The sequence below is a fragment of the Pelodiscus sinensis genome, chromosome 7 (assembly GCF_052426305.1).
Source record: "Pelodiscus sinensis isolate ZL-2025 chromosome 7, ASM5242630v1, whole genome shotgun sequence".
Taxonomy (NCBI): domain Eukaryota; kingdom Metazoa; phylum Chordata; order Testudines; family Trionychidae; genus Pelodiscus; species Pelodiscus sinensis.
The window spans coordinates 22,321,502-22,342,747 of record NC_143058.1 but is presented as its reverse complement, the minus strand read 5'-3'; the positions used below and the strand labels follow the sequence as shown (position 1 = coordinate 22,342,747).

The 21,246-nt window shown below is 40.6% G+C and overlaps 1 protein-coding gene across 1 annotated transcript in view; it reads left to right on the top strand.

The window, feature by feature from the left end:
* LRP1B (LDL receptor related protein 1B) overlaps positions 1–21,246 on the top strand; it is a 1,362,068-nt gene that overhangs the window by 1,086,859 nt on the left and 253,963 nt on the right. Inside the window, exons 51-53 of the mRNA XM_089779714.1 lie at positions 2,902–3,021; positions 7,752–7,880; positions 9,007–9,129. Coding sequence (XP_089635840.1) covers positions 2,902–3,021; positions 7,752–7,880; positions 9,007–9,129 — 372 coding nt within the window. The remainder of the gene's footprint in view (positions 1–2,901; positions 3,022–7,751; positions 7,881–9,006; positions 9,130–21,246) is intronic.

Here is a 21,246-nt window from a genome sequence, read left to right as displayed (position 1 = left end):
CTTGACCTGGAATCTGGAGTAGAGAGCAGTCCTGGTTCCTCCCACAACTCCCAATTCACTATAGACATACCCCTGAGATAGAAGACAGACTCCTGTTAGGAAAGGAGTCTGAACTGCTCCTACTAAGCCTGCAGGGGCAACAGAGAGTGTAACTTTTCCTACCAACCCCCTTTCCAGGCTATGATGAAAGTCATTTAGTAGGCTGTGACCCTTGCCTCTGCTCTGCTCCTTTGCCTTCTGATATGATGGGCTCAGCTGCTTAATTTTTCACCCTGCACTGCAAGCGGATCCTGGAATTGCCTTTAGTCTCCAAGCAGGTTGCAACCCTGAAGTAAACAATGGCATTTTTCTTGCTGGTTCTGAGCTTGGAGAAGATGGAATCATCTCCCCACACCTCAGTGTGATCCAATATCTCCTGTGTACTCTGAGCTGGTGCTCTTCTGTGGCCCTGAGAAATGGAAGCCATGGGTGCAGAAATACTTGCAGCCATTGAAGTCCTCATCATTGGTTGTGACATGGAAGTGTCTCATCATTGCTCACCAATGGCTCACGAAGCTGGCCACATGAAACAGGCCATTTTACAGTTCCCAGGACATTTTGAGTGTAGTGCGAGAACAATCAAGGAGGAAGTTGTGCCCAGAGCTGTCAGAACAGAAAGCTGTGTGAGGCCTCCCAGGCTATGTCTAGACTGCAAGCCTCTTTCGAAAGAGGCTCTTTCGAAAGATACTTTCAAAAGAGCCTCTTTCGAAAGAGAGCGTCTAGACTGCACGCGGAATTTCGAAAAAGCAAGCCGCTTTTTCGAAAGAAAGCACCCAGTGAGTCTGGATGCTCTCTTTCTAAAAAGCCTGTTTGCTTTCAAGAACGCCTTTTTTCGAAAGAGCACTTTTGAAAGAAGGCGTTCTTCCTCGTGGAATTAGGTTTACCACCGTCGAAAGAAAAGCCGCATTCTTTTGATTTAATTTCGAAAGAACGCGGCTACACTCTAGACGCAGGTGAAGTTTTTTCAAAAAAAGGCTACTTTTTTCAAAAAAAACCCTGAGTCTGGACACAGCCCCAGAGGCCAATGGGGTCAAATTTCTGGCAACACTGCATCAACACTAATATAAACTTGACTCTACATCATTGGGAATACACCATTTCACTCCTGGTGAAAAGCAGAAATATAGAAATCAACATCAGTGCCCCTGAAGGTTGGTGCAACATGCTTGGTAATGTAGATACATTACTGTACTTAGATAATCAACGAGGGAAGGTAAATTCACTATAAGGTTCCAGTCTAGACTAGGCCGTGAAGTTTTCCTAAGCTGCTTAGGTGTGTGTAGACTGTATCCTTCAGTAAAGGTGTGAAATAAGTACTTTGATTTGTGTACATTGAACCCTCCTCCCCCATTTTCTAAGCAAAATATTGCTTATTTTCTGACAGCGACAATTTCCTTTTGGTTGTCTTTAAGCAAAGTCCAATTGAAAATGAAAATCCTATAGTGGCAACAAAGAGAAAATGACAACCAGAATTTGTCTAGACACCAAAGTTGTATTGCTTCAGCTATAACATTAATTGGTATAAACTCCCATTCTGTATGCCATTATAGCACTATAAAAGTGATAATACCAGTAAAGCTTATTCTGAGATGGAGAGGGGAATAAGCTATACATTTATTTAAGCACCTTTACCCTGATATCACTGTTTATTCTAGAAGCTGTTTCAATATAACTGTTTAAAAAAATCATCGCTACCCAATAAAATTCTCCTGGTACAAGCACTGCATGTAAACCAGTCTAATTAATTTGTATCTGATTTTCTTGATTCTATAATATTGCTTTATTGTATACTCAAGAAAACTTGATTTATTATCATAATGAGAATTGGTCTTTTCCCCTCATGTTCTGCAGGTTCCCCAATCTAGTCTCATCACAAAACTAAATTCTAGTTGAATGGCACTTCAATTTGTTTCCCAGTTGCTTTTTCCTCCATACTGAAATCTGAAATATCTATGCACAATGCTGGTCAGAAGTTCAATTCTTACCCCATAAAATGTAGAAGGATCAGACCTAGACATCTAGTCTGTCAGAAAGCATTTTGGGCTTCCTGTTCTTCATTACTTAAAAAAAAAAAGCCTCCATTGCCTTTTTTCTTCTATGTCCAGTCTACAGCTATTATTGTCCTGACTGCTTCCACATGGATGTTTATTATCATTCAGATGGTAATAAATGACTTTTTTCTATTATTCATCTCAAAATTGTTTCTATCAGTTTAATCATAATATATTTATTCTTGTGGGAATGATGAAAAAAGGCATCTTGAAGTTTTTCTAAATGAAATTCTTAATATGAAACTGGAATTTATTTGATATGCTACTACAGATTGATTTTTGAATTGAAATAGAGTGTTGTTGTTTTCCAATGTATTCAAAAAAATAAACGCTAAGACAACAGAATGCAAATATAGAACAATTTTCCAGATGAAGAAAAAGAACATGGAAATCTTCTCAAGATGTAATTAAATAATGGAATACAAAGATGATGAAAATGATTGAAGAATTTGACTGCTTGTCTCTGCACTTATTACCATAATTGCAAAGTGGTTTGCTATAGCAAAAACATGTTTGTGAAATGCATGAACTATTCTCTTATTTTAAAAGTTCTTACCCTCACTATACTCATAAAAGAACTTAGAAAAATATTTACTCTAAAGTGTTGTGTGTCCTTTTACAAGTATTAGTGAACATAAATCAGTTGGAAACCAAAATAAATCCTGGGTTCTGTTAGTGAAAGGACAAAATTATAGCATACTGATATCTACAGTTACAACTCTAAAAATCAAGGAGAAGTATTTGTTATACTTGTGCATGCAATTCACTATTACTGTGAACATAACAAGCATAGTGGCTGATGTCTTCCTAGATTCTTCCTGTTCATGGAATCAATTTGCTTGCTCAGCACACAAATGTATCTCTAAGCAGTGGACTTGTGATGGCGAGGATGACTGTGGAGATGGTTTAGATGAGAGTGATGCTATTTGTGGTGAGTACTATAATTTTTACTTATTTAATCATGCCATATGGTTCCTAGACCACAGCTGATTTTTCTCCCTTGGGGAGATGTGTTTCTGTAAGTGGAGTGTGTAGTCTGCGGGTATGCCTTCATAAAGTAGATATGGTGAAAGAGTTTGGGCAAAATAAGAAATAAATGTTTTCCCATTTCCCAAATTTGAGCCAACCACCATGAGCAGTCCTCCTTTTCTAAATATCTTTATGTTTTGGTACTTGGTGGCTATGAGAAGTCTCTGTGTTGTTTCCTGCTACAGTTCTGTTTTAATTTCACTACGTACTGGCTTTTCCATATTTAGTCTCACATCAGCATTTGAGGTCTCTTTCTCATAGACTCATAGACTTTAAGGTCAGAAGGGACCATTATGATCATCTAGTCTGACCCCCTGCACAGTGCAGGCCACAGAATCTCGTCCACCCCTCTTAGAATAATCCTCTCACCTATGTCTCAGATATTGAAGCCTTCAAATACTTTGAAGGCCCCAACATGCAGAGAGTCCTTCAGCTGTGATCTGTGCCCAATGCTACAGAGGAAGGCAAAAAACCTCCAGGGCCTCTGCCAATCTACCCTGGAGGAAAATTCCTTCCTGACCCCAAATATGGCGATCAGCTAAACCCTGAGCATGTGGGCAAGACTCACCATCCAGACACCCAGAAAGTTCCCTATAGCAACTCCTATCATCCCTCCATTGACCTATTTCCAACTGATAATGAATGGTCAATTAGTTACCACGATCATGTTATTTCATCCAACCATCCCCTTATCATAGAATCATAGAACTGGAAGAGACCTCAGAAGGTCGTCAAGTCCAGCCTCCCGCTCTAGGCAGGACCAATCCCATCTAAATCCACCCGGCCAGGGCTTTGTCAAGCCGAGACTTAAACACCTCTAGGGATGGAGACTCCACTACTTCCCTAGGTAACCCATTCCAATACTTCACTACCCTCCTAGTAAAATAGTTTTTCCTAATATCCAATCTGGACCTCTCCCACCACAACTTGAGACCATTGCTCCTTGTTCTGCCATCTGTCACTACTGAGAACAGCCTCTCTCCATCCTCTTTGGAACCTCCCTTCAGGAAGTTGAAGGCTGCTATCAAGTCCCCCCTCACTCTTCGCTTCTGCAGACTAAACAGACCCAAGTCCCTCAGCCTCTCCTCGTAGGTCATATGCTCCAGACCCCTAATCATTTTGGTTGCCCTCCGCTGGACCCTCTCCAATGCTTCCGCATCCTTTTTGTAGTGGGGGGCCCAGAACTGGACACAATACTCCAGATGTGGCCTCACCAAAGCCGAATAAAGGGGAATAATGACATCTCTGGATCTGCTGGCAATGCTCTTCTTAATGCATCTGAAAATCCATTGCTTTTCATATCTTGCATGCTTTAGGAAATCAGATAAGTCCCTTTTTTCCTAGAGTGCAATGAAATCAAGAAACCTTCATGTAGGGGACTCAATTGAATCTGCTACCATTACTAGAAAGAGAGGTCTTTGGAATCTGTTTAACATGAAAGATTACCCTCTCTCTTTCTTCCCACCCCTACCAGCAACAGCATCAGTGTCAAATGATAAAGCAGGTACCTCAGACACATCTGCTATGGTATATTGTCAAAATCTAAGGGTATGTCTACACTACCCCGCTAGTTCGAACTAGCGGGGTAATGTAGGCATACCGCACTTGCAAATGAAGCCCGGGATTTGAATTTCCCGGGCTTCATTTGCATAATGAAGATAGTTCGGAATGGCTTGCTAGTTCGAACTATCTAGCCCGTGCCGCGTGTAGCCGCGCGGCACGGGGTTCGAACAAGCCGGCATTTAAAAATGGCGCCAGCCGGCTTATGCAAATGAAGCCCGGGAAATTCAAATCCCGGGCTTCATTTGCAAGTGCGATATGCCTGCATTACCACCCTAGTTCGAACTAGGGTGGTTGTGTAGACATACCCTAACAGATGACACATCCTGAGGATCAATAGGCTGCATGTCCAATAAATATACAATTTAAATTCCCTTTTCAGATCGAAAGCTCTTTCACAAGATCAACTGGCATCTCTGAAGATTACTTAAGATAAAATGCTGTGGAAGAGAAGACAAGTCCTATTTTATCTTAGGAACAAGAAACAAATAGTTTCCAGGTGGAACAGGGCAGTCAGAAGACTTTGGGGGTCCCAATTCTCTGAAATATTTGAAGTTTTACATAATTTAATCTAACTGTGTTTGAAATATAAATCTAATTAGAGCATCACAGGTTGCTTTTCATATTGGCTAAAATGAATCATAACAATTATTTTAACTTAACTATTATAATCAAAGGTTGAATGGAAATTTATTTTCTCTTTTTAATATATGCCAATTTCATATACCCAGGAAGAGACATAGTGATTGATTACATAAAACAATCCCTTAAAGTTTTAAGTACCAAAGAATAAATTCAAATTTGTTGTAGAGGAAAGTCAATTTAAAACAAAATAAAACATGAAAAAGCCAACATTAGGCAATGAAAAAACCTGGAAAAAACCTGTGGGTCCCCTAGAGGATCGAAATATAAAAAGAGCAATCAAGGACGATAAAGCCATTGCGGAGAAACTAAATGATTGCTTCAGTCTTCATGGCTGAGGACTTTAGGGAGATTCCCAAATCTGCACTGTCCTTTGTGGGCGATGAATGTGAGGAACTGTCCCGGATTGAATTGTCATTAGAGGAGGTTTTGGAACAAATAGAAAAACTTAATGTTAACAAATCTCTGGGATGGGATGGCATTCATCCAAGGGTTCTAAAAGAACTCAAATGGGAAATTGCTGAACTATTATCTGTGGTTTGTAACCTATCCTTTAAATCAGCTTCCGTACCTAATGACTGGAAGGTAGCTAACGTGATACCAATATTCAAAAAGGGCTCTAGAGGCAATCCTGGTAGTTATAGACCGGTAAGTCTAACTTCAGTACCAGGCAAATTAGTTGAAACAATAGTAAAGAATAAAATTGTGAGGCATGTAGAAGAACATAATTTGTTGGACAAAAGTCACCATGGTTTCTGTAAAGGGAAATCATGTCTTACTAATTTATTAGAGTTCTTTGAAGGGGTTAACAAACATGCAGACAAGGGGGATACAGTAGATATAGTATACTTAGATTTTCAGAGAGCCTTTGACAAGGTCCCTCACCAAAGGCTAGGAATAAGCGGTAAATTTTCAGAATGGAGAGGGGTAACTAGTGGTGTCCCCCAAGGCTCAGTCCTGGGACCAATCCCATTCAACTTATTCATAAATGATCTGGAGAAAGGGGTAAGCAGTGAGGTGGTAAAGTTTGAAGATGATACCAAACTGTTTAGGATAGTCAAGACTTTTCAGTTTAGACTAGAGGAGACTGAGGGGGATATGATAGAGGTATATAAAATCATGAGTGGTGTGGAGAGGGCGGATAAAGAAAAGTTATTTATTAGTTCCCATAATAGAAGAACTAAAGTACACCAAATGAAGTTAATGGGTAGCAGGTTTAAAACTAATAAAAGAAAGTTCTTCTTCACACAGCGTGTAGTCAACCTGTGGAACTCCTTGCCAGAGGAGGCTGTGAAGGCTAGGACTATAACAGAGTTTAAAGAGAAGCTAGATAATTTCATGGAGGTTAGGTCATAAAAGGCTATTAGCCAGGGAATAGAAATGGTGTTCCTGGCCTCTGTTTGTCAGAGGCTGGAGAATGATGGCAGGAGACAAATCGCTTGATCATTGTCTTCGGTCCACCCTCTCTGGGGCATCTGGTGCTGGCCACTGTCGGCAACTGGGCTAGATGGACCTTTGGTCTGACCCAGTACGGCCGTTCTTATGTTCTTATGTAAATAATACTTTCTTTATGCTGTTAAAAGTCCTATAAATTGCTAAAGATGAAGAACTTCGCAGGAAAAAGAACATACATTGAAACTGGTGGGTTTCTTTATGCCTCTCATTCATTGTTCAAAATGAGGCATTTAGGACCTGACCCTCCAATATGTTGAGCTGTCATATCAGTTGACAGAGCTGAACAGAACTGAAGGTTCTTAGGACCTCTCAGGATCAGGCTTCTTATCCAATAAATCTAAATACACAGTAGTTGTCTAAGATATCTGTCTGTGCTTTGTAAAATTGCCCTATGGTACATCTACACGGCATGGCTATTTTGGGATATCAGCAGTATCCCGAAATAACTACCCCGTGTATTAACAAGCTGCCCATTATCTCAAAATATTTTTTGAAATAATGGGTGTGCTATTTTGGCATCCTGGTAACCTTTGTTCCACAAGGGTTAAGGGATTTCTCAAAATAGTGTTTTATTTCAAAATTTAGCACTGTGTACATGCTTCAAATTTCAAAATAAGCTATTTCAAAATAGATTTGAAATAAGATATGCAATTTGTGCAGCACAAATTACATATCTTATTTTGAGATTAGGGTGCTCTGTAGGTGCACCCCTACTGACTACATTTCATGAAGCATAGAAGGATAGCTTGCTGCTTTCATTTAGCGAATAGGCTCAAAGTATATAGAAGGCAGGGTATGTAGTTAAACCTTTAGAGTACACTTCTAATTTGAATTTTTGGAATACTGTACAGAGGTCAATTTGTTTTCACTTCTCTTTTAAAGGAAAAGAGAACCCTCTCTGATAACTATTACTTCTAGACGTCATACATTATTAATTTGGGATTTAGTAACATTAATCCGTAGCATTTTTTTCAGGATCGGTAACCTGTGCCGCAGACACATTCAGTTGCCTGGGTTCCCATGCCTGTGTCCCTCAACAATGGCTTTGTGATGGTGAAAGGGACTGTCCTAATGGAAGTGATGAACTCTCAACAGCAGGCTGTGGTACAGAGTTTTTGTGCTAAACTTCTACCTACATTTTAAAAATATATTCTGACTTCTTTTCTCTATTCTCAGTACTTGCTTGTGTTTTATTTACCAATATGGAGTATTTGGCTGCATGGTGTAACATAAAAGATACTGTAAACTATCAGTGGGTAGGGTCAGTCACACCCTGGGTCAGATCCTCTGGTTAATTAAGTCAACACAGCTCCATTGACTTCAGTGAAGATATGCTGGTTGATGCTAACTGGTCCACTGTGTTTCAAATATACGTATTTGTTCCTTTTCTCACCATCTTAGGGTACATCTAGACTACACCTCTCTGTCAACAGAGAGATATAGATTAGGCACATTGAAATTGCTAATGAAGTGGGGATTTAAATATCTTACGCTTCATTAGCATAAACATGGCCACTACTTTTTTTTTGAAATTGAGCTTTTTTTAAAAAAAATGGCAGTCTAGACACAGATCTTTCAAAAATACAACCCTTTTTCGAAAGATCCTGTAAACCTCATTTTATGAGGGATAAGGGATCTTTCAAAAATGGGTTGTATTTTAGAAAGATCTGTGTCTAGACTGCTGTTTTTTTCAAAAAAGCTCCATTTCGAAGAAAGCGGCAGCCATGTTTATGCTAATGAAGCATGAGCTATTTAAATCCCCACTTCATTAGCAATTTCGATGTGCCTAATCTACATCCCTCTGTCGACAGAGAAATGTAGTCTAGACACAGCCTTAGAGAACAGTGGAAGCCTTGTTATTGATTAAGCATTTTACATGCTTTTAACAAGAAGAAAAGTCTATTTCTGAAATCACAGAAAATAGCTATTTTCATAGAGGAGTAAGAAACAATTGTAAATAATTTAGTCATGTTAATTATTCTCATCTCTGCTTATGGTACTTTATATGCTTGTATTTGTATTCCTTATTTTGGGGGCAGGCAGCACTTTTTGTCTGGTATTGTGTACTACTTGGTGGATGCCTGGCAAAGTATGTGATTATTTGTTATGAATCAGTTATTGAGCACTAGTTAATTTACTTCACTTGGGTTTTTTCCTAATAAGTAAAGTATTTGTAGGCCCTGTTATTCTGTGTGTTCCTTATTTTTTCTTGTGTGTTCTTTTTACTTAGCTCCTAATAACACTTGTGATGAGAACTCTTTCACATGCCGTAATAAAGTCTGCATTCCCAAACAGTTTGTATGTGATCATGACGACGACTGTGGAGATGGATCAGATGAGTCATTGGAATGCGGTAAGTATAATATAAAAACAGTAATGAGAAAAATCTCAGGCTGAATAATTTTAGACATTTTTAAAAACCAAAGGAGAATGAAGACAAATAAGAATTTTTAGATTTAGTGTTCTAATTTACTGTTAAATGAGACCGTGTTCAATTTCTAAATTTATTTTAATATTTGTCTAATCTAATGCTGTTCCTGCTGTGCACAATTTTGTACATTCTTGGGCAAAAACTATATTAATTTTTAGTTGATATTTAAAAAAATAAAAGTTAACATTAATATCAATGTATTATGAGCTAACATTTATAGATTTCTGGCAATGTATTTACTTTAGACTGTTGCATAATAAGCAGTTAAGCTTCTTTGCTGTTTTTTATGTTATACATATTGTACCTTGCTCCCCGATCTCACCATTTTGCATCAAGATGTTTTTGGTACGGGAGAGAATTTGGCACAGAGCGCCTGTTCAAAAATATTTATAAAGTTTTTATCACAATGGTCTTAGGTTTATTTTTTAGTCTTTACACACATGTGCATTTACCTCATATGCATGCAGAACATAGGAATTTGTGAATGCACTACTAATGTGTATGCAAAAAACAAGTTCATATGTATGCACAAAAATGTCCAAGCCCAGTCTATTGATAATCTGTCCCAGGATATAGACCATCTAAAATACTTTGTTTGTCATATTCCCATCTCTGTATCCTTTTTCTTTCCCCTCTTTTTGTCCTTTTTTTCTTTTTCTCTTCAGCATCTGAGGAAGTGAGTTGTAGCTCATGAAAACTTATGCTCTAATACATTTGTTAGTCTTTAGAGTGCCACTGGACTCCTTGTTTAAAATTGAAGGGTTAAAATTAAACATAGTGGGAAGGTAAAGTGACATTTATGTTCCAGATAAACACTTATTTTTCTCTTTGTTCCTCTAGTCCAGTGCCTTGGAAGTACTTTCTTCCTGCCATTAGATGGAAATAGAATATTTTAACTTCTGATATCCCTCTGTACCTATGGGCCTTCCCCTTTCAGAATCCTCAGATATTTCTGTCACTTGAAGGTGATACATATACCAAGCTGATTGATTTATTCTAGGAAAGAGAAGATTTCATCCGTATCACCATATTAAATGGACATAGGAGAAAAGTTGCCCATGCCCAAATGCACCTTTGTAAGAGTCAGCACAAGAATGACTTCAGCTCCCCCTCCTCCATGGTGGGTCCTATCATATCTTGGAAGGAGAAGTTTGTGGATTTCCTCTCCTGTCAGCAATGTTCATAAGATACAAACTTTTGCAAGAAGTATTTGTACTACAATAAGGATGTTTTCCCTTCTGTTGGAGAACCTATTCTACACCATAAGGGCCTGAGTAGGGTCAAACCTGAGTCTGACAGTTGTAGAAGGGTTGGTAGTTAAGTCCAGAAGGCAAGGTTCAAATCAAGCTGAGATTGATTCCAATACTAGTTGAAACCATTTTGCAGTGGTGGCTTACCTCCATATATCTCACTAAAGGATGTCTCCCGGAACACGGAGTTTGGCAGCTAGTAATATGAGACCAAACAACATACAGGACTATGTAGCACTTTAAAGACTAACAAGATGGTTTCTTTAGAGTGCTACATAGTCCTGCATTTTGTTTCAGCTACACCAGACTAACACGGCTACATTTCTATCACTAATATGAGACCAGTATCTCTGGTTCAGGGCTATCCTGGAAAATGTGGTAGCATTGGACCACTGTTGATTTATAGATACAACTTTTATTTCCAGAACAACTTTGTAAGGTTGATTTTTTGGTTGGTTTCAGTCTAAGCTCAGGATGATTACATTTGAGTATATAAATTGGCAAAGGGGCAGTAAGAGCAAATAAATTAGTAGGGTCTCATGGGAGTCTCATTTTTCAATTTTTTGCTCTCTGTGGCAACTATAGGGTATCCCAGGAATTCCATCAGCTGAGCATGCTCTAACTATTTGCACTATCAATACCTTGAAATTTCTAGATTCTTTTTTATCACAATCAGAGAATAGCCCCCAAAAGCCACTGCCCAGTCTAAATGTTTTTAGGTAAATTACAAATACACTCTATCTATATGGTTCTGGTTTCCAATCAGTGCCTAATAAAACTTTTGTTTTCTTTTTACTCCATTATTCATCCATTTGGCTTCTGTGTTCTCCAAATGTTAATCTTTTCATCATTTTACTTATTTTCTTATTCTGGAAGAGCATCCTGCTTAGAAGCATTATTTCAGTCCAGATCTTTAAAAGCTTTCTGTGCACTTGATGTGAATTTATATATTTTATTAGGTTTTTTTATTCCATTTTTATCTGCCATCCAGATTGGCATAGTGAACCAATACTGATCAGTTTTATGAAGCTTTGGCATGTTGAACATGTTTCATGGTACTTCAAATCTATATAGAGGGATGACTTGAAAAGTCATTCTAGGCTGCAATTTAGAACACCTTATTGTTGCCACTTTGAGGATCCAATATCTGCTAATCCTCTACGTTTATTTTACATTTGGATGCTCTGAGCTGGACAAAAATATATTCAAGATTACCAGTGAATATGTGTTTTAAAGCTGGTGCCTACAGAAGTTTTGAAATGACAGTGATCACTTTAGCAATTCATAATGCACTCTATGCCAACTGGTGTAGATGAAAATCTAGGTGCCTATACATTAAACATATTGGTGCTCATGCACCAGTGTGTGTTTGGTGCTTTTTTTTATTTTTAAGATTTTGTACCATAGTGACTGTCTTCAGGAATCCCCATACTTGTCAATGAAAAAGGAGAGTTCTGTGTTTCTCTGTCCTTTGCAGAAGAATCTTTGTATTTGGAAGCTGTAGACCAATCTGAGATTTAGAGCTCTGTGTTAGGCATACTGATTTCTGTGGCCTTTGGGGAATCTGTGTTGCTTTGAGGCAAGGTAAGATCGTATCTTGGGAGTCTTGTACCTTAGGAGTATCATACCATTCAGTTATTTGGCACTAGATGTGGGGTGCTTTCCAAGAGCATCTGTAGGATTGTTGACAATCCTGCCTAGCATTAGCACATTAGTGCTGTGTACTCCACTGACATAGATCTGAACTGATTCTTTTGATATTAGTCCATAGCTAGCAGACACAAAACTTCTAGATCAGTGGCGGGCAACCTGAAACCAGAGGGCCTCAGGGCATTGTAGCTCATACTGTTTACCATTGCCCACATGCAGGAATGCTAGAGTCTGATGGTATTCATCCATATATATATATATTTTCCTACCAGCATTACCAAAGTGTCATGCATGTAAAACAAGGACATGTAAATTGAGGTGTGTGCTGACTAACATTGTGAGAGGCATGTGCTCCCTCTGCATCTGATCAAAGTGCTGCTGCTGTTCAGTTGTCATACCCTGCAAATTCTAGGTATGAGAGCTTAGATTTATGCAAATATTGTGGTACTGAAACAAAGAGATGCCTAATCCTCAAAATACTTGAAGCTAATGACATCTTTGTACAATATGTATAAAGGTTAAAATGACCTTTTGTTAGTTACCCACCTTGGTCATTTTAAAACTTTAACCTGGGCAGTTTAACACAAAGTGGTAGATTTTCATCAAAAAGTTGCAGTCTGTTTCAGTGTTTACAGCATCCACCCACTATCAGTTTGTTGCCAAGGAAAAGCAATGTCTTACCTACTTCTTAAGCAATACTAAGTTGTGGATTCAGTCCTTCCTTATCAGTCTCAAAAGGGGGCAAAGCCCAGATTAGATCTTTGCCCCCAGAGAAAGAGAGAAGAAAAATGCCAGATGTCTTGGAGTCATTTAGAGGCAGTGCAGCATCATTTACAGATTCTTTATTTTTGGATTTGAAATCAGAGAATCTTCTATTTACCATCTTACTCTCTCCTCAATTGTGTTGATCCAGAAGAATAAGAAGAAAGTCAGGCAGAATGGAGTTTAGATATTGATACTAGTTCTGCCCTGGCCTTGGTAAGTTTAGTTCTTCTCCTGGAAATGACTTTGGGCCTTTAAGTCTTCCCAAACTGCCAGATCTCTTGGCAACAATCCAGGACAAGATTATTATATGGGTTTTGAATTCACTGACAGCTTGGCTTGTGGATTTCTGCAAACCTTGATTTGTTGTGGCTTAAAATATCCAGTTGGAAAACCTGAAGCTGTAGGCCAGAGAAACAGACTTGATGAGGGAAGCCCATTAGAAAAGCTCATCAAAAGGAGCACGATCTGAAACATCCTATGAGCTCTATTTTATTTGGATGCAATTGCAACAATAAAAAAAAAATTGTTTCTGACTGTCGGGATTCTTTTGGATACTATCACAATTTCCCACCCTCAGACATATGAGTTGACCTTTTCTATTTAACTCACTGGAAAGTAACCAAATTTCCGAGAGGCTAGTTCCATATGTTCCTTCCATTGTTTACAAATGCCACAACTATGGGATTTGACTTTTGTCCACTGAAAAATACAGTGTCATTATAATCCGGTGTCTATCTGCTCTCTCTGCATTTTTCAGTTAAGATGGTATTCCTAAAAGCAGTAATATCAACCCAGACAGTTGGTGAGATTCAGGCCTGAGGACTGATTCACCTTATATCATGTTTAAGACTGCAGGCTTGTTATGACACTATGGGTATGTCTACACTACAAAGTTAGTTCGAACTAACGGATGTTAGTTCGAACTAACTTTCATAGGCGCTACACTAGCGCTCCGTTAGTTCGAACTTAATTCAAACTAACGGAGCGCTTAGTTCGAACTAGGTAATCCTCATTTTACGAGGATTAAGCCTAGTTCGAACTTACTAGTTCGAATTAAGGGGTGTGTAGACTCTTAATTCGAACTAGTGGGAGGCTAGCCCTCCCCAGGTTTCCCTGGTGGCCACTCTGGCCAACACCAGGGAAACTCGTCTGCCCCCCTCCCGGCCCCGGACCCCTTAAAGAGGCACGGGCTGGCTACGGTGCCCGTGCCAGGTGCAAGCCTGCCAGCACCCAGCCAGCAGACCCTGCACCTGGCACGGATCGAGCCACCCATCCGATGCCCCCCAGCCCTCCCCCTCTTCCCGGGACCAGGCTGGCGGCTCCCAGGAGCTTGCCCGGGACCGCAAGAGGCGGGCACCCGCCTGGGCTAGGGCAGGGTCCACGATCTCCGCACTAGGCACAGGAAAGTGGCCAGCTAGGGCAGGAGAGCTGCCAGCCTGGACACCCAGGAGCAGGTGTGCATGAAAATCAAGGGGGTCCACTGAGACCCCCGACCCTGAGCCCTGAGCTTAGAATGTCTGTACTGGGTCAGACCAAAGGTCCATCTAGCCCAGTAGCCTGTCTGCTGACAGTGGCCAACCCTGGGGACCCTGGACGGGATGGACCAAGGCAGTGACCAAGCCATTTGTCTCGTGCCATCCCTCTCCAGCCTTCCACAAACCTTGGGCAGGGACACCACTCCTACCCCCTGGCTAATACCACTCCATGGACCCAACCTCCATGACTTGATCTCACTTCCCTTTAAACTCTGTTCTAGTTCTAGCCTTCACAGCCTCCTGCAGCAAGGAGTTCCACAGGCTGACTCTGTGCTTTGTGAAGAACAACTTTCTGTTACTAGTTTGAAGCCTCTTACCCATTCCTTTCCTTTGGTGTCCTCTAGTCCTTCTTTATGGGAACTAATGAAGAACTTTTCTGTATGCACCCTCTCTATCCAACTCCTTCTTTTAGAGACCTCTATCCTGTCCCCCCTCCGTCTCCTCTTTTCTAAGCTGAAAAGTCCCAGTCTCTTTAGCCTCTTGTCATATGGGACCTGTTCCCAACCCCTGATCATTTTAGTTGCCCTCCCCTCTCCCAGCCTCTCTTTTCCCTTCTCCCACCTCCTTTTCCCAGTCTCCCCGACTTTTGTTCAATAAAGACAGATTCCATTTTTGAACACAATTGTCCTTTATTTTGTACATCAAGAAAAGGGGCTATGGAAGGGTAAGTGGAAGGAGGTGAGGGAGGAATGGGGTATGAGCCCCCGATGGGGAGGACTGGGCTGGCTCTGCGGGCTTCTGGGTGTGGAAGCTCTCCTGCAGCCCCCCAATTGTCCCCTCTCCCCAGATGGCAGCCTGCGGCAAGTGCAGCCGGGCTGATGGCCGAGTGGTGTGATGTGCCCAGTGTGGGCACTCAGGGCACTCCAAGCCAGGACTGGTTTGCAAGTGGGGCACCTCTGAGAACTGTCTGTACGGGGTGGGTGTTGGGACCCTTTAAGCGCAGCCCTCGGCTAGCCTGAGACAGCATCTCCATGCTCTAAGTCCTCATCTGATGCCCTGCCGGCACTGCTTCGGGCCATCCTTAAGCCCGGTTCAGGGTCCACTTAATGTGGACATGCTAGTTCGAATTAGCAAAACACTAATTCGAACTAGTTTTTAGTTCTAGACGCGTTAGTTCGAATTAGCTTAGTTCGAATTAACTACTTCGAACTAAGTTAGTTCGAATTAGCGCTGTAGTGTAGACGTACCCTATGAGTTTTCCATTTTTTCATGATTTTAAAATCTGACCGTCTGCAGCATTGCCCTCTGCCCAGAAACGTAACCCTAATAGCAGCCTAGTAAGGAGGGGCAGCAGAGGGTGGAGGGCTAGTGAGTGATTCTGGCCCACACCTCACTCTACAGCAATGTCACCTATCCTGTCAGGTTGCTCTTGGTTCTCCACTTTTGTGTTGCAATCCAGGTGCAAGGAGTCACATTGCCTCTCAGGTTTGGCCTGACTAATCAGTGATGATGAAAATCTGGGACAAACCTTCATGGCATTGGAACCCCATGTATGATGCTGCAAATGCCACTCACTCAAATTTGGTTGCCCAAGAAGTGTCTCAATATGATTTATACCTTAAAACTGTAACTAGATGTACTAAGACTGTGCTGTAATTATTTTATTAAAAAATGCTGGGACAAATCTGAAGCCCTAACTACATTATATATGTAAGCGGGGGAATGGTCCCGCTGTTGTGGGGAACTTTCCTCACTGGCCTGTCCAACCTGTCAATCAGGCTGAGCTGGAGTGTTGGCTGCTTTCCATTGTCTCTGGGGTCTGTCAGTCTCATGGACCTTTCCCCTTTTGATACTGGGAGCTGGCAAACCAAAATTCCCACAGAGTTTTAGTAAGGGGCTAACAGTCCCCTTACATATAAGGATAAAATGTCTAGTACATCCTGTCTAGAATGTTCTGTGATTTCCAGCTGAATGAATTCAATAATCAGCCTGCAGTTTTCCTAATTACAACAAGGAAGGTCAGGATCCATATGGTAGATATCAAGAGGTTATAAATTAATATCTATTTAGGATGAAGCCTAGTTGCAGGTTCCCTTGAATTTTAATGACACATGGATCTGCCTAAATCAGCTAAATAAATATGATTGTTAATTACTTGACATTCACTCAGATATCCAAACACTTTTAGTTAGCTCTAATGCTGCTCCCACACCACGTCATTGCACACAGTCTATCACCGATATATGCAATATCGCTGCCTGCTGCATTCAGTTTTATACAGCATTACTCCCTCAGCATCCCCTCTAATCTGATGACCAATTCAGGAGAACAAACTTTGTCTCTTTAAACTACTTTCCCTCAGACCCATCTCCTGGAGGGTTACTTCTGCTTTTTCATCTCCAAAAAGTAGTTATCCCAATGAGTAGTTCTTAAAAGAGAGCGGGGGAAAGGAGAAGGTTGCTTGTTTTGTAGTTCTTTCTGACCAGGCCCTCCAATTGGTGGGGGGAATAGATTCAAGGAGTCTAGGGCTCCTGGCTGCCACACTGGAGCCTTGGGCTGCTTAAGTTGCTTCTGGAATGCTGCACTGTGTACTCCTGAGGGCTCTGAGGATTTTTTGGGGGGAGGAGGACAATGGTGTGCTCTGTGAGATGTGCCGGCTGACCCTCATTCTGCCCATTTTGCCTGAGGCCCCACCCCATCCAGGAGCAAAGAGCCTGCCTGCTCATCTTGCCTAGGAGCTTGCAGAAGCTGTTGTGCCCCTGTTCCTGAATTATTGTTGTTATAGGTGCACGCGGTCAGACCACTTTCCCTTTTACTTTGGGATTTGTGAGAGAGAAGTTTCTCAGTTAGTTGAGGGAACTGGCAAATCATTATGATTGCTCCTCCTTTTGTGCCCTTATAACCTTGCTCAAGGAAAGAGAGAGTAAATGGCCAGAACAGACACTGTATTTAGGAAGATTTCAAGATTGCATAGCCAATGTGCATTGGTTTCAAGTGTCTGAACTATAGCAGGATACCATATTCCCTCTACAGTTCCCATCTACCTTGCTCCAGTACTACACACCAACTGTGCTGAGAACAATGGGACTGTACATAGAAGTTCATACTGTATTATAAGGTTCAGTACTGACAGGCACAGCCTCATAATACATGACAGGCTTCTATGACAACTAATAGTTCAAACTGTCCCAAATCAGAGGTATTAGCAACAATGTTCCAAACAAGACGCAAGAAGAAATTCTTCGGCTCTATACTGCACTGATTATTTCTCAGCTGGAGTATTGTGTCCAGTTCTGGGCATCACACTTTGGGAAAGATGTGGACAAATTGGACAAAGTCCTGAGGAGAGTAAAAATGATTAAAGGTTTAGTCTGCAGAAGAGACAACTGATGAGGGACAGGATAACAGTCTACAAGTATGTATAGGGTTGTTATATAGAGGAAGGTGATAAATTGTTCTTCTAACCACTGACGACAGAACAAGAATGGACTTAAATTGCAGCAACGAAAATTTAAGTTACACATTGGGGAAAAACTTCCTCAGTGTCACAGTAGTTAAATACTGAAACAAATTACCTAGTGAGGTTGTGGAATCTCCAGCACTGGGAGGTTTTTAAGAACAGGTTAGACAAATACCTGTCAAGGATGATCTAGATAATACTTAGGCCTGCTTTCCTAGAAGGGACTGGACTAGATGACCTATCAAAGTCCATTGCAAGCCTACATTTCTATGGTTTCTAAGATTAATTGCTACAGTTTCAACTTGCCAGTGCAGACAGTATAGCCAGAGCACATCAGCTTCTTCCTATCCAACAAACTCAGGTACCCAGCAATAGAAATCTTATTGATCTAGAACCTAATTTATCATGAAAATCCATCTCATGATGGATAAGGTACTGCTTATATCCTTCCTATTGGCATTAAAAATCTAATATGAAGCTTATGCAGGAAAGGTAATGTTGTAGTCACAGTACTTGGCCATCCACTTCACTTTACCTATTTTAGAATCTGGATTTTTTTTTTTTTGGTGTAGCTGAAGGCCAAGTTAGCAGACTTCCTGACTGTTTAAAGTGAAGCTTCATTGAAATATATTTGTTTTTTATTTAAACAAACTTAGGAAACTGTGGTACAGTTATAACTGGTTAGGTCATACTCAGATATGGAGGAAGTCATCAAGGTAATTATCAAAATGAAGCCAATGCTCAGATGATCCAGTCCACTTCTGTGTTTGAAATTGGATCTGAATTCTCTTAATATTTTTATTATTCTGTTACTCTTTGATAACTATTTTAGTATGGATTCATATTTTATAATCCTATCTTACTCATTCAAGGCATATTTTAGTGATTATTTATTTGTACATAAAATTTGTAGAGATGTCCCAGGGAGAGTATTCAGAGAAATACTTTGTTTTCCATAATTTCCTCCAGAAAAGAAAAGGAGCATGAGAGTTAACCATTTCTATTCAACTAGAGTAACTGATAGGGGAAGCTTATTTAAAACTAGAAGATTTACCTGGCATTGTTCAGGTCATTAACTCAAAAAATGTTTGGTTTCATTTAAATTATTGCTCTGGGGTGGGGATGAGGGGTTCAGTATGCAGGTTGCTCCAGAGAGAGAGGATAACCCCGGGGCTACATCTACACTGGCTCCTTTTTCGAAAGGGGCATGCTAATTTTAAACTTCGGAATAGGGAAATCCGTGCGGGATTTAAATAAAGATGTCCACCGCTTTTTTCCGGCTTGGGGAAAAGCCGGAAAAAAGCATCTAGACTGGCCCGATCCTCCGGAATAAAGCCCTATTCCGGAGGATCGGGCCAGTCTAGACGCTTTTCCGGCTTTTCCCCAAGCCGGAAAAAAGCGGCGGACATCTTTATTTAAATCCCGCGGGGGATATTTAAATCCCCTGCGGATTTCCCTATTCCGAAGTTTAAAATTAGCATGCCCCTTTCGAAAAAGGGGCCAGTGTAGACGTAGCCCAGATGTTTGGGGACAGATGAAAAGCACCTCTCCAGGGTTGCTGCAGCTCCAGCAGGCACTGGCAGGGAAGGGGTGCCTGTCCCCTGGCGGTGACAGCTCCAGGTTCCTCTACCTCCTACCCTCTCCAGCCAATGAGGGGAATGCAGCAAAATGTGCACTTTCCCCATGCTCCCTGATGAAGGGGAACAGCCAGCAATGTTCTTGTACTAATTGGGATAGGAGAGGAGCTTCAACCCATCCTCCTTGCCCTAAAGGGCTTCTGGGGGTGGGAGACTTCGGGATGGGGCAGTCCTTTTTACCTTGGTGATTCTGACTTGGTTTTGTATGGTTTTATGAGAAGAAATCCCATTCCAGGCACATCTAATGTTCCTGGCACAACCAAATTTTTACCTTATTTTAAGTTATAAGAGGAAGCTATATACTAACTTTGGTAGTCCTCGCTCTTACTGTTTAAGAGAAGTTCTTGACTGAAGAGACAGACACAGAGACAGACATGTAGAAAAAGAGAATATGTAGGAAGATCCAATTTCAATTTTATATTTCTGCAAAGTCCATTCAACATGACGTTTAGGAGCATCATGAGAGAGCAAAGGCACCTATGTGTCAGATTTAAATTGGCCTGATTTTAAATGCATGTCTTTGCCCAGATACCACATAGAAGAAGTGGAGGCTTTGGCTGACATCCCTTCATACAAAGGTATGTCAAGTGTAGCTTAGGCTTGAGCCAACATGAGTAATTAACACATGAAGGGAGGTCTCTCTTTTTTTGAAGATAGGTTTAAGGACAGCCTATTGAAAAAAAATACCACCTTACCACTTTATGAAGGTTCCCTATTGAGTTATTCTGGCTTCTCTTGTGATTATTACAAGTTAGATACAAGATACTTATATTTCATGGTCCCAGTAGTACCTTAACTGTATTCAAAGTGTTAATGAGAGCACAGAGGCCAAGCCTAGACTACACTTGGAAGGCTGGCTTTAAGGTATGCAATACCAGCGATATAAATAATGTGGCTGGAGTTGACATACCTTAAGCTGAATTTGGCACTGACTCCATAGTGGGAGGTCCCTGGGAGAAACACTCCCTTCGATTTCGCTTACCTCTCACAACAATGAGGAGTACTGGCACCAATGGGGGAACCCTCAGCATTTGATAGATCTGCTATATCAAACCCTGGAAGATTGATTGCCAGAGTGTCAGTCCTCTGTTAAATGGAGATAATAGAGCTCTTGGATGCAGAGGAATGTCTTATCTCAGAAGTTCAAGTGCTCTTATACCATCTGCTGATGGGGAAGAGCTTTTCCCCAATTGCATTGAATAACTAAAAAAAAATTAGTGTGTATTTCATTTCTCCTCCTTTTAATATAGCTCTGCTAATGTTCATGTAAAATGTTACATATGAAACAAAGCTTCAAAAGCAACCATCATCTTGGCTTTTCTACTTAGAAAGAGCAAGACATGTTTTTAGAGCTTCAAAAATTCCATTTTTTGCTGGAAAATCAAAAAGACATGGAAAGCAGCTGCAGGGCAATTCTTACTTTATTCTTACTCCCATGCACAGCATAATATTTTCATGAGTTTTCATGCTCTCCTATGATAAAATGTTGGGTTTATTTTTCCTCCTATACAACAAGCTTTTTGTAAAAATGGCAACATTCTGCTTCTAGGGAAAGAATATGAATAATATCCATTTGATTTGGTTTCTTGCAGCAAAATGGTGATTTTTCTTCACACAACCTCCCAAAATAACCTAACCCTTACATTTTAATATTGCAAAGGAAGAAAATATATGGCTTTTGAGTTTATGCCATTTATGGATTTTTCTTACTAAATTCTGGCAGACTCCTTTCTAATGAGCCAGTTCTAGATGTCCTTTTAGATTTTCTAACAGAAATCTATTTGAGCATCTCAGAAAATAAT